Source organism: Triturus cristatus, chromosome 9 (assembly GCF_964204655.1).
Source record: "Triturus cristatus chromosome 9, aTriCri1.1, whole genome shotgun sequence".
Taxonomy (NCBI): domain Eukaryota; kingdom Metazoa; phylum Chordata; class Amphibia; order Caudata; family Salamandridae; genus Triturus; species Triturus cristatus.
In genome coordinates, this window is record NC_140592.1 from 479,587,295 (window position 1) to 479,601,697 (window position 14,403).

The window sequence follows — 14,403 nt, forward strand, 5'->3', positions numbered from 1 at the left end:
ACCTTCCCAAACATTTTATTATAACACAACCATGTGGTGCACACCAGTGGGTAGATGTTGCCTGATCCAGTACTACTACTTAAGTACCGCTCTCCACCATAGTTTGTGTATGTGCATATACGTGCATAGCAACCTGTATGGACCCACTCCCACACTGCCAACCAAAGTCCAAGAGCAGATTGAGTCGATCGTATCGGATCCTCATTGAGCCTGCCCAGTATAGCATTGTAACAAACATGTTTGTTATGCATAGCTAATCATTCCTCAACCCAAACTAGTTTTCCTAGCTTAAATGTTCCAGTGGGCAGTGATATGCCTCCGTGATTAGCAACTGGCAAGCTTCTTGGCTCATGTAAAACTTTGTGTGGGAACGTTGTGGATAATTCACTTTATGAAGCGTCCTCAGTAACTTGCATATTCTATGCCTACCCAGTGTCCGACCCGGAGGAGCGTTGCTGCACCCCTCCAGTGCAATTGCGTTTTAGAAATTCCCGTACTTGTTTTTTGATCATACAATATGGTTGTCTTACAGTCATTCATGACATGCAGTCTGGCTGGAAATCACAAAGTCCGGGTACAGCGCAATTTCAGAGCCCTCATGCCCGAGCACCTTTAACTCTTGTGCCTTCCTCAGTGTCGCATCTATGTCCCTGTAATTCAGAAGTCGAGCTATGATCGGCCGCGGCTGTGCTCAAGGCACAGGCCGCAGGGCCAAAGATGTGTGAGCACGTTCAACTATGAATAGATCAGAGAAAGTCCCCATTCCCAATAACTCTGTAAGAATCTGCTCCAAGAAGTGTTCCATATTGGCAATGTCCATTGTCTCTGCAGTTCCTACTATTTGTAGATTGTTCAGTCTCGAGCGTGTCTCTAAGACCTCTACCTTTGACTGCAAAGCTGAAAGCAATTTATCTACTTTCTTCTGATTTGTTGGACATTGAAGATTGTGCATTGTCAGCCTCTGATAAGCGTTGCTCTACTCTGTCCATCCTGATTGTTAAGGCATCTATTTTGCCATCAATTTTCATGAGACTTCGCGGCATTGCTCTTTAGGATTTGCTTCAAGTCTGTGTCGTCTTCTATTTCACCCAACACATTTTCTTGTGTGGTATCTCCCACCCCATGCTTCTTGGGTGTCTTTCTCAACTCGAATTGCAGCTTGGGCTGTGAATTGTCTGGTTGCCCATTGTTTTGATGGTTGAACAGGGAAGTGGCTGCGAGATTATGGTTACTGTCCCCAGTCGCACCACACGTGAATCTAGGGCCACCAGTTGACGAGGCCCCCTCAATCAGTCAATCACCGACCTCTTCAGAGTTCCCGGGAAGCTCCCCACAAGTGCCGCACTGCAGGGGGTGTTCCCCATGATCCAGCCACGCCCAGTGGTCAAGCACTCAGGCCTCGTGTCACCGCTATACGCAGTCTGTTTTCCACCGGAGGCAATAAAGTGACATCAGGCCGGAGACCTCCTCGGTGCAATCCCACCTGCGATTTCCCACAGCTTAACCTCATCATCGCCCCAGGAATCGAGCAACAGGAGGCTCTGAACCTACTGTTCACAGTGGGGGCCCGCAGCCCCGTTCTCCAACATCTCCGCTCCCTCTCTCCCGGGCCACACAGTGATCTCCGCCACAAATGTCCATGCAGGCCTCTGGTTGGCTCAGCAGTTCGTGGTTTAGGGGTCTCCAACTCTCCTCAGCAAAGGCCTCTGTGTTCTGTGGCCTGGCCCAGCCGGAAGTCACCAAAGGTCGCAGAGCATCAGGTCGGACCACAGGCTGGCACCACAGCCACTCACCAGCGCTTGTCTCGGGCTGGTGAGTGGCCCCAGCACGCCATTGCGCACAGCTCGGGCAACCTCTGCCATGTTGTTGCAGCCGGCATCAGGGGCAGCCACCTGCTTCATGCCACTGAGGCAGGCATCCGAGCCTACACAGGCTGCTGTCAGTTTGATAGGGTGGGGGGGGGGGTGGGGGGGGGACTGCAGATCGGCCAATTTCACAGTTGTGTGGTCCCCGTGCACCAAACCCCTCCCGCCCTGGCCCAAAGCACCGTTCTCCGTTGTCCTTGCTCTCTCTCTGTCCCCGGGTGGTGTGGTGATCACACCCGCAGGAGTCTATGCGGTGCACAGGTCTGGGGTTGGCCCGGCAGCCCCAGTGATCTTCTGAATTTGCCAGCAAGGGCCTCTGCGTCCCACAGCCAAGCCCAGCCAGAAACCATCAAGGGCCACAGAGTGTCCAGTTAGGCTGCAGGGCACCAGCAACTCACCAGCAACTCACCAGCGCTCGTCCCGTGCCGGCCACAGTCCAGGGTCCCCAATGTTCCTCTGGTGTGTAGCTCTCCACAGGTGTGCAGTGCAACCAATCACTGCCTTGTCATTTCAGTTGGCATTCAGGGTAGCCAGGGTAGGCCGGAGGGCTCATGGAGGCCGCAGCTGGCTGAGCTAGGCATGTGGGCACCAGACCCTATGATTTCACATTTCCGAGGTCCCCAGTGTACCTCGCCACATTCTTTTACATTGGAATTGAGTTACGTGCACCATGTACACCAGGATCGTGCTAGATGGTTGGGTGGCTGTCGGAGCTCGCTTACTGCAGGTCCATCTTGGAGCCAGGCAAGCTCTGCCTACAAGTTTTTCTTATTCACTACGAGATTCCATCAGATATTCATTATTGGTAGACTAGAGTAGCAAGCTAACAAGAGAGGGAGAGAGAGAGAGAGAGACATAGATCGATCAGGGCCATAGCACAAAACACTGAGGTAAATAAATTATGAAAAAAAGCACGATTCACCTTTGTATCTTTGATTCAGAGTCTAGACAATGGGACCTGGCAAGGGAAATTGAACTGCAAGTTTCTGTGTTACAAATGTCAGGAATGGAGACATTCCTCATCAGAACAGCAGTAGCTGTGCCTCCCTTGTGAAATGGGCTCCAGTCTTACCAGGTAAAGATCAATCAGTTTTCTTATACAAGAAAGTATTCACCTGGCTGTGGTCTGTTTTGAGGAGGATAGACTTGTCCGGACAAAACCATAATGGACAAAGAGCTGCTTGACCCTACGACGGTCTTTTATCTTGTCCAAATCATTACATAACATCCTTTTAACACTGAGGGCATGTCACATCTAGATGGGAATGGTAGATTTTGGAAAAAGGTAGCATGGTAAATAGTCTGATTAATGTAAAAATTTGACAGAATGTTTGTAAGGAAATGAAGAGCAAGTTCTTAATGACACCACTGCAATCAAAAAAGAGGAGCAGTGTATCCGTTCAGAAAGCATGAAGCTCACTCACCCTTACAACAGGTATAAGGGTCGCTCAAAGGCAGCCTTCCACAAACGAGGCTGTAACCTTGTGCATTGACACAGTCTCCCATAACAGGTGCTGGGTATCAGCCTTGTGCATAGGCTTAAGAGCCTTTTCAATCAATGTAGAGAGCACCACATTCACTAGGCGAAAACCTATAGGAGGAAACACTTTCCTAAGACAGTACATGAAATCTTTAATTAATGGAAAAATTTATGAAGGAAATTTATGGTAAGCAGTGATGGCAGCCAAATGAAAGAGAAACGTAAACAAGACTTTGCCTTAGTAAACAAGTTAAGGTAGTACGAATAGTTTACCTGTCGGTGTGGTTTTGCAGCTTGAAGATCTTTCTGGATTCACTATGCTGTGCATTATTCCACGATCTGGTGGTTGGGTCCGGATTCGTAGTCTTTTTGTTTTTTTTTGTAGCCCAGGTGAGCGTCGACGTCCCACCATTTGGTGTACCTCTCGTGACGTCGGCGTGCTTCCTGCGGACGTCCCACCTTTGGGGCGCCATCTTCGGGTTCTTTTTTCCCTTCCTCTCTTGTTTTTTTTTAACCCTAGGCGTTAAGTAATTTCCTTATATATATCCTTTCAGTATTATCTTGTTATTTCAGTCTTTGTCCTTCCACCCTTTTTCTCCTGCCTCATCTTCCTGGCGGAGGTGGGTGGGTTCGCTAGTGAATCCAGAAAGATCTTCAAGCTGCAAAACTACACCGACAGGTAAGAAACTATTCGTTTTGCAGCGTGGATTCACTATGCTGTGCATAGATTTTGTAGCGGTTTGTTATCTCTGTGGCGGCTGGGTAGAAGATGAGCGCTGGTCATTGAATACATGTTGGAGCACCTTCTGTCCTACTTGTGCTTCCTTGTTCATCTGTATATCCACGCAGTAGTGCTTGGTGAACGCGTGCACCGAAGCCCATGTTGCCGCCAGGCATATGTCTTGAATGGGTGTATTTGCCAGAAAGGCAATTGTTGCTCCCTTCTTCCATGTGGAGTGGGCCCGTGGCCCCTCGGATAGTTCTTGCCCAACCTGTTTGTGGCAGAATTGTATTGTTAGTGCAATCCATCGTGCGATGGTGCTTTTTGTCACTGGTCTACCCAGGAAGCTCGTTGCGAAGGACACAAAAAACTGCTTGGTTTTCCTGTGTTCTTTGGTCCTCTCGATGTAGTGCATCACCGCCCTTCTAGCGTCTAGAATGGGCAGTGCCCTCTCTGCGCTTGTTGCTGGGTTCTGAAAGAAACTTGGTATTTGAATTGTTTGATTTATATGGAATGCTGACACCACCTTTGGCATGAAGTGTGGGTGCGTTCTCATTACGACTGTCCTTGTGTATCTGGATGTAGGGCTCTTGCAGCGTTAGCGCTTGCAGCTCGCTTACTCTGCGCAGTGAGGTTATTGCCACCAGAAAGGCTGTCTTGACTGTTAGCATTTGAAGGGAGGCCTTGTGAATGGGCTCAAAGGGCGCCTTCATAAGTTCCGTCAGGACTATGTTGAGGTTCCATGCCGGAGACAGGAGGAATCTCTTTACTACCAGTGACGTAAAGAAGCTTCCTCCTGTCTCACCTCATGTGTAAGCTACGATCGCCGCTAGGTGGACCCCCAGCGAGGATGAGCATAGTTTCGCCTTTAGAAGGTGTGTGAGGTATCTAAGCACCGTTGATTCCTTTGTCAATTTATTTTGCAGTTTATTTTTGCTGCACAACATTGTGAACCTTTTCCACTTTTCCCCATAACATTTGGTGTTGTTGGTCTCCTTGCCTCCCGCAGCACTCGCATAGTGCTTGGAGGTAGTTTAAGGTGTGCGAACTCTATGTCTTCAGTAGCCAAGCTGCCAGTCCGAGGCTCACTGGCTCTGGGTGTAGAACCTCTCCGTTCTGCATGGAGAGCAAGCCCTTTCTTTTTGCGAATTTGTGTGGAGGTCCCTGTGCCATCTCCACTATTTGTACCATGTCTGTCTTGCCCACTGTGGTGCCACCAGGATCATTGTCATGTTGCTGGTCTTGCACTTGTTGAGTACCCTGTGTATCAGTGGTATTGGTGGAAAAGCGTATGCAAATGTCCTTGACCAACTTATCCATAGGGCATTCCCCTGGGATTGTTTTTCTGGTTGTCTGGATGCGAAGTTTCGGCACTTTGCATTCAGGTGTGTTGCAAACAGGTCTATTGTCGGTGTACCCCACCTTTTGAATAGCCTTTGCGTTGCCTGTCCATTGAGCTCCCACTCGTGGGATGCCGAGGTCTGCCTGCTGAGCCAATCGGCTTCCACATTGTCCTTCCCTGGTAGGTGTATCGCCAGCAGGTCTATTTTGAGTGGGATGGCCCATCTCCAAATCTCTTGTGCCAGAGTGGAAAGGGGAAACGATTGTGTTCCTCCCTGCTTGTTGATGTATAACATTGTGGTAGTATTGTCCGTCTGTATCAACACTTTTTGGTTGTATAGCTGCCTCTGGAAGGCCTTCAGGGATAGCAGTACGGTCTTTAATTCCAGGTCGTTGATGTGTCTGACCGCATCTGCTGGAGTCCACAGACCCCTCACTCTGAGCTTGTTCATGTGCGCTCCCCATACTATCTGGGATGCGTCTGTGGTAATGGTCACAGTTGGGCTTGGTGGTGCCAAGGGCTTTCCTATAGTTATGTTCTCCCTGTTCCACCATGCTATCTCCTCTTGCACTGCGTGCGTAACAACCACTAGATCCTCCCAACTTCCGTTTGCTTGTGACCATTGTTATTGCAGCCATTCCTGGAACGGTCTCATGTGAAGCCGTACATTGGGGACTAGGTGGATGCATGACGCCATCATCCCCATGATCTTGCTCGCTGTACTCACTGTCAGAGCTTGCCCCTTCTGGTAGAGGCGCGTCTCCTTCAGTAGGGCTATTGTTCTCTTCTCGCTGGGCATCACCGATCTGTCTCTGGTGTTGATCTGTGCCCCCAGGAATATCTTCACCTGCTCTGGGTTCATTGATGATTTCCCCCAGTGTATTGAGAACCCCAGGTTCATTAGTGTCCTTGTGACCCGCTGTGCGTGTTCCTCGCATTTTTCGCGCAAACTTGCTTTTATTAGCCAGTCGTCGAGGTAAGGGTACACATGAAACCCTTCCCTCCGCAGGTACGCTGCTACCGCTGCAAGGCATTTTGTGAAAACCCTTGGTGCGGACTTCAGCCCGAATGCCAGGGTTGTGAATTGGTAGTGATCCTTGTTGATTGTGAACCTCAACAGTTTTTTGTGCTGCCTGTTCATTGGGATGTGCAGGTAGGCGTCCTTGAGATCCACTGTGGACATGAAGTCCCCGTCTCCCATCTGTGGGAGTAGTTCTTGTAGGGACGTCATTTTGAATTTTTGCGTCCTTACGTACTTGTTTAGGAACCGTAGATCCAGGATGGGTCTTAGTGTTTCGTCCACCCTTGGTAACAGGAAGTAGTTTGAGTACACTCCTTTGTTCCGCTCCTTGAAAGGTACTGGTTCTACGGCCTCCTTTTGGAGCAGCTGTAGTGCCTCCTCTGCGAGTTGTGCTAGCTCCTGTCTCGAGTGTTCCCTTCTTTTTGGTTTTCTGTTTGGAGGGCTCCTTTCCAACTCTATGCAGTATCCGTACTGAATGATGTTGAGTATCCATTTGTCTGTAGTAATTTTTTGCCATTACCGGAGGAAAAGCCTCAGTCTTCCGCCTACTGGTGTTGCATGCTCGTGGGCGTTTGGTTTGTGTACCCCTCCATTTTGTTCCTTTTGTGCTCCACCCTCGGAGGTATATTGTGGGTGAGCCATCTTCTTCGTGCAAAGTCACTTTGAGGTGGGTTGATCTCCCCCTCTTCTTCTTTGTCCTCGTCCGTTCCCCCTACCGCGAAAGGACTGGCCTCTAGGCTGGTACTGGCAGTTTTGTATCTGCTGCCCCTGTTGGCCGTGGCTCTCGCCTTGCTGGAAACTTTGGTGAGATGTTCCCAGCTGGTTACCTCCCCTTCCGAAAGGTCTCCGAGTCGGGGTACCTCTTTGCATCCTCCTGAATTGCAGGGCCCCCATGGACCTTGCCGTCTCATTCTCTTTCTTGAGTTGGGTGAGCTTCTCATCCACCGGTGCCCCGAACAGTGTCTCTCCACTGAAAGGGGTATTCAGTATATTATTCTGGACCTCTTGTTTGAATCCTGAAATTCTGAGCCAGGCCTGCCTCCTTTCAGTGATTCCTACCGCCATCAGTCTGCTTGAATTCTCTGCCCCGTCTAATGCAGTCTTAAGGCATGAGTTAGCTATATTCTTCCCCTTTTCCACTAGATGGGAAGCCCTCTGTTGGTATTGTTCGGGAAGATGTTTGATTAGGTCCCCCATCTTGTCCCAATGTTGGTACTGGTGCCTGTTCAGTAGCGCATTTGAGTTCGCCATGCGCCAGTGCATTGCGGCGTTCCTCTCTATTTTCCTTCCAGTGAGGTCCATCCTTCTGCTCTCCTTGTCAGGAGGTGGCCCCTTGGTCGCCGGGACATTGGCCCTTTTTCTGGCCGTGGATGCAATAATGGAGTCAGCAGTGACAGATCCCTTGATATATGGCGGGTCCTGTGAGGAGTGTTTGTATTTCTTTTCTGTTCTGGGCGTGATGGATCGGGTTGTTGCTGGGTCCTTGAATGCCTCTTTCCCTTGGTTCATCACACTTTGGAGCATGGGGAGGAACTGGCTCCTAGTTTGGATGGGTAGCAGTGTTTCGAGTAGAAAATCTGCCTTCGGTTTCTCTTCCTCTAGTTTCACACTAAAAGCTGCAGCTGCGCTTTTGACGACCATGTTGTATGCCCCAATATCATCTGGCGGCGAAGGCCTCGAAGGATATGTCTCTACGGGCTCTTCTGGGTTTTCGGCGTCGAGGTCCTGCCATTCCAGCTCTTGCGTCGTCGACGGTGCCGAGCCGTAGATCGACTGCTCCTCCTCCTCTTCTTCTCCCTCATAATAGAGATATTCTTCCCCTTCTTCGGGAGCTTTCGACTGCTCTTCGGCGTCGAACTCTTCCTGCTCCTCGACTTCGACGAGAACCGTCGCCGGTTTCGCTGGGATTGTGAATCTCTTCATCTTTTCATCAAACTCCTCCTTCCTCTGAAGGATTCTCTCCATCTCCGCCTCGAGCCTTCTCTTTTTCTTCTCCATTTCGGAGGCATGATCGGCGTCGAGCGCTGGTCTTTTCGACGGAGCTTGCGTCGACGCGGCCTTGACTTTCGAAGTCGAACGCCCCACCTCGTGGGCCTGTTTCGACGAACCTTGTTTTTCGGCGGCCTTCGGCACCTGGGAGTCCTTCTCGAAGGATCCGCTGGGCCTTTCGTCCTTGGATCCACTCGCAGTCGTCGAAATTTTCGGCGCCGCTGTTCCTTTCGAGGACTTTGACTCTGGTTTTTTTGAGTCAGTGTCTGGTTTTCGGGGCCTTTTCGGGGCGTTTTGTGCTCGACGTCTCTCCTACCTTGTCAGACGTTTTCTTATCGGTCTCTGCGTCCGTGAAGTCATCAGGTCCTGCGGCGATGTGATCTTCATCGTCGGTGGAGAGGCCCAGGTCGTACAGAGACGGGGCCTTACCCTAGCCTTCCATGTTGAAGTTGGCTCTTCTCTGCCTCTCTCTCACCCGGAGGGTCTTCGGCGTGAAGGCGGAGCAGGCGTTGCAGTCCTTGTTTTCGTGGTCGATAGGCAGGCAAAGGTTGCAGACCGGATGTTGGTCCTTCTGCGCGTATTTGTGGTGGCAGTTACGGCAGAATTTAAACGGTGTTTTGTCCATTCCTGCGCTCAGATTCCCTGAGTGCGCATTCTCCGTTGGACGTCGAAGATTTCGATGTTCTCTTCCTTCTTCGTCGTCCCGGCTCTATGTTCTTCCTCTCTGTAGTCTTCGCTTAACTTTCCTTCGCTGAAACTTGTGCTTGTCTTCTTTCTTCGTTCAAACTCTGGAGCTTCTCGTTGATGATCCAGACCCAACAGCGGAAAAAAGAATCTGAAGATGGCGCCCCAAAGGTGGGACTTCCGCAGGAAGCACGCCGATGTCACGAGAGGTACACCAAATGGTGGGACGTCAACGCCCACCTGGGCTACAAAGAAAAAGAAGAAAGACTACGAATCCGGACCCAACCACCAGATCGCGGAACAATGCACAGCATAGTGAATCCAGAAAGATTCACGCTGCAAAACAGTTTCTTTCTGGTATATTCCCAATTCACTTATTTGCTGATACACCATTAGCAGAACCGTTTCAAATTCTATCCGTATGTAAGGGTGCTTTGCCTCACTCAGAACAGCCATGAAGCCATCAGGTAACTTCAAATGGCCATGTAGTCAACTTCAGTGATGGAAGGAACGTTCTGCCTGACATTCTGGACTACTGATCTGATAGCAGACTCTTGTGTGGCAGAATGGATATTTGAAGACAGTGTGGATATCGCCACTGGCAAGGCCAATCCAAGGCAAAAAGAATGATCTGTGCATCGCTAAGTTTAAATTTGTGAACCACTCTGTGAAGACAAGGATCTGAGGAAAAGCATAGCAAAACATCTTGACAAACAAGTAAAAAATGCCTTCTCCATTGACCTAGGTTCTTGAAATCCGGAGGTGTGAACAGGGTAGGAAGCATTTTCTTTCGCTGTAAATAACCATTTCACAACAATCCCAACAAGAAGATAAATCTGCCATTACTTACCCTCTGAAAACCCATTTGTGTTCTTCAAGCAAACGACTTCAAAGTTAAGCTGAATTTGCTTTTCTGGAGCAAAGCTTTTCTACATTTCCTTTTCCCATCTCTAGCTGCTTTCAAGTAGGAATTAACGCACATTTTTTAAAATTCAAAAGAAGACCCATAGGAAAAGCGATAGAGCAAGTGCTGAAGGAATCTGGGAAGACAGAAAGCTTTGATCAACCAATCATCGAGATACAGATAAACAAAAGCTCCTTTCCTGCAGAGGTATGCAAGAAATACTGCCACAACTCTTGAAAAACTTGGGGCCAGATTTCAGACCAAAATGTACTCCGTATTTTAGTGATTTTTGACAACTTTGAATCTTAGGAAAAATCTAACATGTACAAAATGGGTACAAGAAAACTGGCATATTAAAAATCAAGAACACGTATCCCATTACCTCAAGGAAGATGGGAAAAAATGTTATGAGGGACACCTTGTTTTCTCTCTTACCCTTTTGATGTTCTTGAAATACTAAATGGAGTGAAAAATGTTGTTTGAGACCTCTACTTGTTCCACTGATGTCTTGGCACAGGTTCTATGTGTGCCTTTCTCTAAAAGCGTCGACATATTATAAACCAGCAGCCAAAAATACTACAAGAGGGAGAACTGGAAAACCTGATCTTGTACCCATTTTGACCGATACATAGCACACATATTTCTTTCAGAATTTCTTGCCCTGCAGGGAGATGGTTGAAAATACTCCGATCCAGCAAGGTGCTCATCGGTGGTGGCAGGATGAAAATCATTGTTTTGTATGAGTCTTCCCTGAGGCAGAGGACTGTTCCAAGCCATTGCAGTTGATTTTGCTCCAGGTGTTGCCTTTTCCCCTATGGAATGTGACATTGTTGTTTACCATTGCTGAAAGATTTAAATTGAGTGAACGAGAACTATTTTCTCTTCTCTGACCCATGAGGCTACAATGTCCCAGGCTCCGTTTTGATCTTCCAGATTTCCTCATCTGTCTGAGCCTCACAAAAAATGACCTACTGAATGGCAAACTTTTAGTTGATCCTGGCAGGTCAATTACCTCAATCGAGCTAGGAAACGTGTCTCACAGATGCTCTGCAAAAAATGTTTGCAGCAGGTTAGTCCATAGTGTGCCTTGCTAAACCTATCAGTCTGTTAATATTACTTCTTAATTAATTTCCATAGTCTTTTCTTTTTTCATGAAAGACTGCATTAATTGGTTCACAGAATCCCATTGAGAATAGATATAACATCAACACAATTGAAAAACTGGCCACTTTTATATTTCCGGTTGATGGCTGCCAAATATTTCTCCCAAAGCATCCAATCTTCGGTCTTCTTTCTCTAATGGATTTAAAGATGTCAAGACAGCTGTGTTTAATTTCTTTTTCACCACAACAACCACCAAGCAATTTCCACATAGCAATTCCTTCAAAATGTTTCGGTCAGAATCAGCCAATAAGAACTTCTTCCCCAGACATCACTTCAATGCCCAAACATAAAAAAAGGTAAGAAGGTAGGTACCACAAGTCCAGGAATCAGAGGCACAGTAGAGCGAGCCAGAAGCTAAAAAATGATGGATGTACTAACCTCTTCACAGCTCATGAAAGGTTACAAGATTATCAATAGGGAAAATTCTTGAAGGGATAGAAGCAGCAAGTAAAACTAAGCACCTACCAGATAAACTAGATACCAAGCCATAAATCCTGAGGTGAAGAACCGCTATGTCTTTCTCTGCTTGGAGTCTAAGAATGAAAGATCTCATGATGTTTGCAACCGGAGTGATGTCTTATATCCTCTTCCCAGCATCTCATGTGTTACGATGGTGCCCAGACAATGATTTTTCGCTTGACAGCAAATGATGCTCACCCAGAGATCTTTCATCATCCTGGTGAGGCAATGAAATAGGCACTGTGACCTCTGTCTAGGGCTGTGAGACATCTGAACTGTAGGAGGAGAAGATGGCACTAGAGGAAGGTGGGACTGCCAGTCATCTTCTGTTGAGTCGGAGATCACCACATCTGTAGAATCTGATGCAAAAGTAGTCAGTGGAATAAACCTAATGTAGGACTTCTGGACAGAGGAGGCACAATTCTCACTAAAAATGGGAACACTCAAGAGATAAAAAGTAATCAAACGTGGAAATGCCCCTCAACATCAATACGTGCCTCCACGTTGACCCAGACATGTTCAAACCGCTCAAAGTCAAAATATACGTTTGTCTCAATGTTGAATGTTTCAATATCCATCTGCTGCTGCTTGACATCAAGCTCTTTTACGCTGACTGCCTCAACATCAACCAGAATCAGGAGTGCTGATGACGATAAATTGCTGCCCATACACCCCAGAAGTGGCAGAAGCAGCATCAAGGAAAAAAAAAAAAAAAAAAGGAGGATGGAATGTAAGCCTCTAATATCCAAAGCAGAAGTAGTAGATTAGTAGATTATGTTCTGCACTTAATTTCCCACTTCTTTACTCCTGAGGCAAACCACTTCCCTGCCCCTTAAAGTTCTATGTGACATCCTTCGACATATCCCACAGTTGTTGATGGAGTGAGTGTCAGGAAGAGAAAACACAGAGACATCTACGTCATCAGTGGCAGACATTTTGCATCCATAGACAGGGCCTTCATAAAATAAAGTGGGTATAAAAGCCAAACACAGGCAGGTGAAACAGCTCCTAGGAAGGACACTGGGGAAAAACACTTTTTCTATGAAAAACGTTTAAAAAAATTAGATTACATTCTTTGACATTGAGTAAATGCCAAAATACCAAAAAAAACCTTGATGCAGAGTAAAAGCCGAAAAACATCTAAATAAATCTAAATAAAGCAGGTTTGTGTTCAGTACCATCCTCAGAGTGCAGGAAAGAACAAGCTGCATAAACAACACCCTGCTGGGCACGATGGAATAATGTAGGTTTCCAAGATTCCTATAGGAACAGGGTTGAATTTTTCTATGTCAACTGTAGTAACTGGGACACCATTTCCTGATTTTATTTTATACAGTATACACTGAAGTTAAGTGTTGCTTTTACGGGCATGTTCTCTTTTTATGTGATTAGACTGGGAAACACAAATTTTCTTTAAAAAATGTGACACAGGACCGTACATATACATGGAGATATTCTACATATTCTGGTTATCAGATGAAATCCAGTGGGAATAACTTCAGTTATTGGTGATCCATTTTAGACGTACACCTTGATTTTGCCTTCAAGCCATGGATAACTGAATTTTTGGAATTGGATAATGTAGCCCTAATCTTCCACCAACCTACAGAGCAAACGAAAGTCAGCTTTATAAATAGGTGAGGAAAACAAGTTTCAACTACTTATCCTGTAAGAAAGGCTACAACCCAATCTCATTATGAGGAACTGACTTAAGCCTCCTCCACATGCCCCCACCTGCTGTGACCGGAAGGATCTCCCCTCACAAAAGATGACTCTGCAAAGGATATCGGAGATGAGAGGAGGCTTCTTCTTCTTCTCTGGTTTGAAGGGATCCCATTTCTTCCGGTTCCTCTTGGTTCTCAGTTCATCATCCCACCACTCTGTAGTCAAGGAGGAAGAAGAGTTGGAAAGGTTAGAAGAGCTATTTATGGAATAGATCAAAAAGGGCTTCACATCCTAGAGGGGGAAAGGCTTAGCTGCAACATATTTAATCCACTGTCTAACTAGCAGCGTTGGTAATAGGTTACTCCGTTCTCTCCTGCAGTCCTTTTGAAGTATCATAGTTCATTCTATAAAAAGATGGTCTAGCCATCTTGTAGGAAGGCAAAGTCCCTGTTGCTACTGGAAGATGAGAGTCTAGGTTACAAGTAAGCAGCCAGGATCAGTTAGAAGACTATCACACTTCTGTCCCCTCTATAATTTTACTCTCAATGCTAACTTTTATTAGACTATTTAGTGAGAGAGTAGCACTTAGTTGTCATTCAGCCATTTATTTTCGGGCAGTTGTCTACCCTCTGTCTTTCAGGATCATCACAAACTAATCTTGAAGGCTTACAGTTTATGAGCGAGATGAAGGCAGTACATGCATTCCTCATAGTACATGAATTCCTCAAAGTACATGAAGTATTACTCAATAGAATCATGAAAGCAGAGCTTTCTCAAACAAGGCAGGAAGAGAGATTTGTCGTTTGCTGAGGGATATGCCATGTACCTGATAGATTTTACCAATAAATGTTTCCTTGCGCCAATCAATTCAACCACAACTCTCAGGAGTATACTAAAGAGTAGTCTAAGATACATGAAGGAGAAATTCTCTTCAGAAAAAAATCATTTCTGAAAGCAAAAGCACTGAACAAAGCAAGGGTTTCCAGGCATTCAGTCACATACATCCAGTACAAAAATATGTGAATCTTGCCTAATAGCTGTGTGGGAAATCCTGTATCCTTATATTTCGCCTCAGGGTGGATGTTATACTCTCGATTAAGGATGGATGT

At 46.8% G+C, this 14,403-nt stretch overlaps 1 protein-coding gene across 16 annotated transcripts in view; it reads right to left on the bottom strand.

Annotated features, from left to right (window-relative positions):
• The window catches only part of BRMS1 (BRMS1 transcriptional repressor and anoikis regulator), a 292,161-nt gene that overhangs the window by 155,039 nt on the left and 122,719 nt on the right, over positions 1-14,403 (bottom strand). For all 16 annotated transcript variants that reach the window (XM_085625430.1, XM_085625422.1, XM_085625426.1 and 13 more), the window contains one exon: positions 13,417-13,509. In XM_085625430.1, coding sequence (XP_085481556.1) covers positions 13,417-13,509 — 93 coding nt within the window. The remainder of the gene's footprint in view (positions 1-13,416; positions 13,510-14,403) is intronic.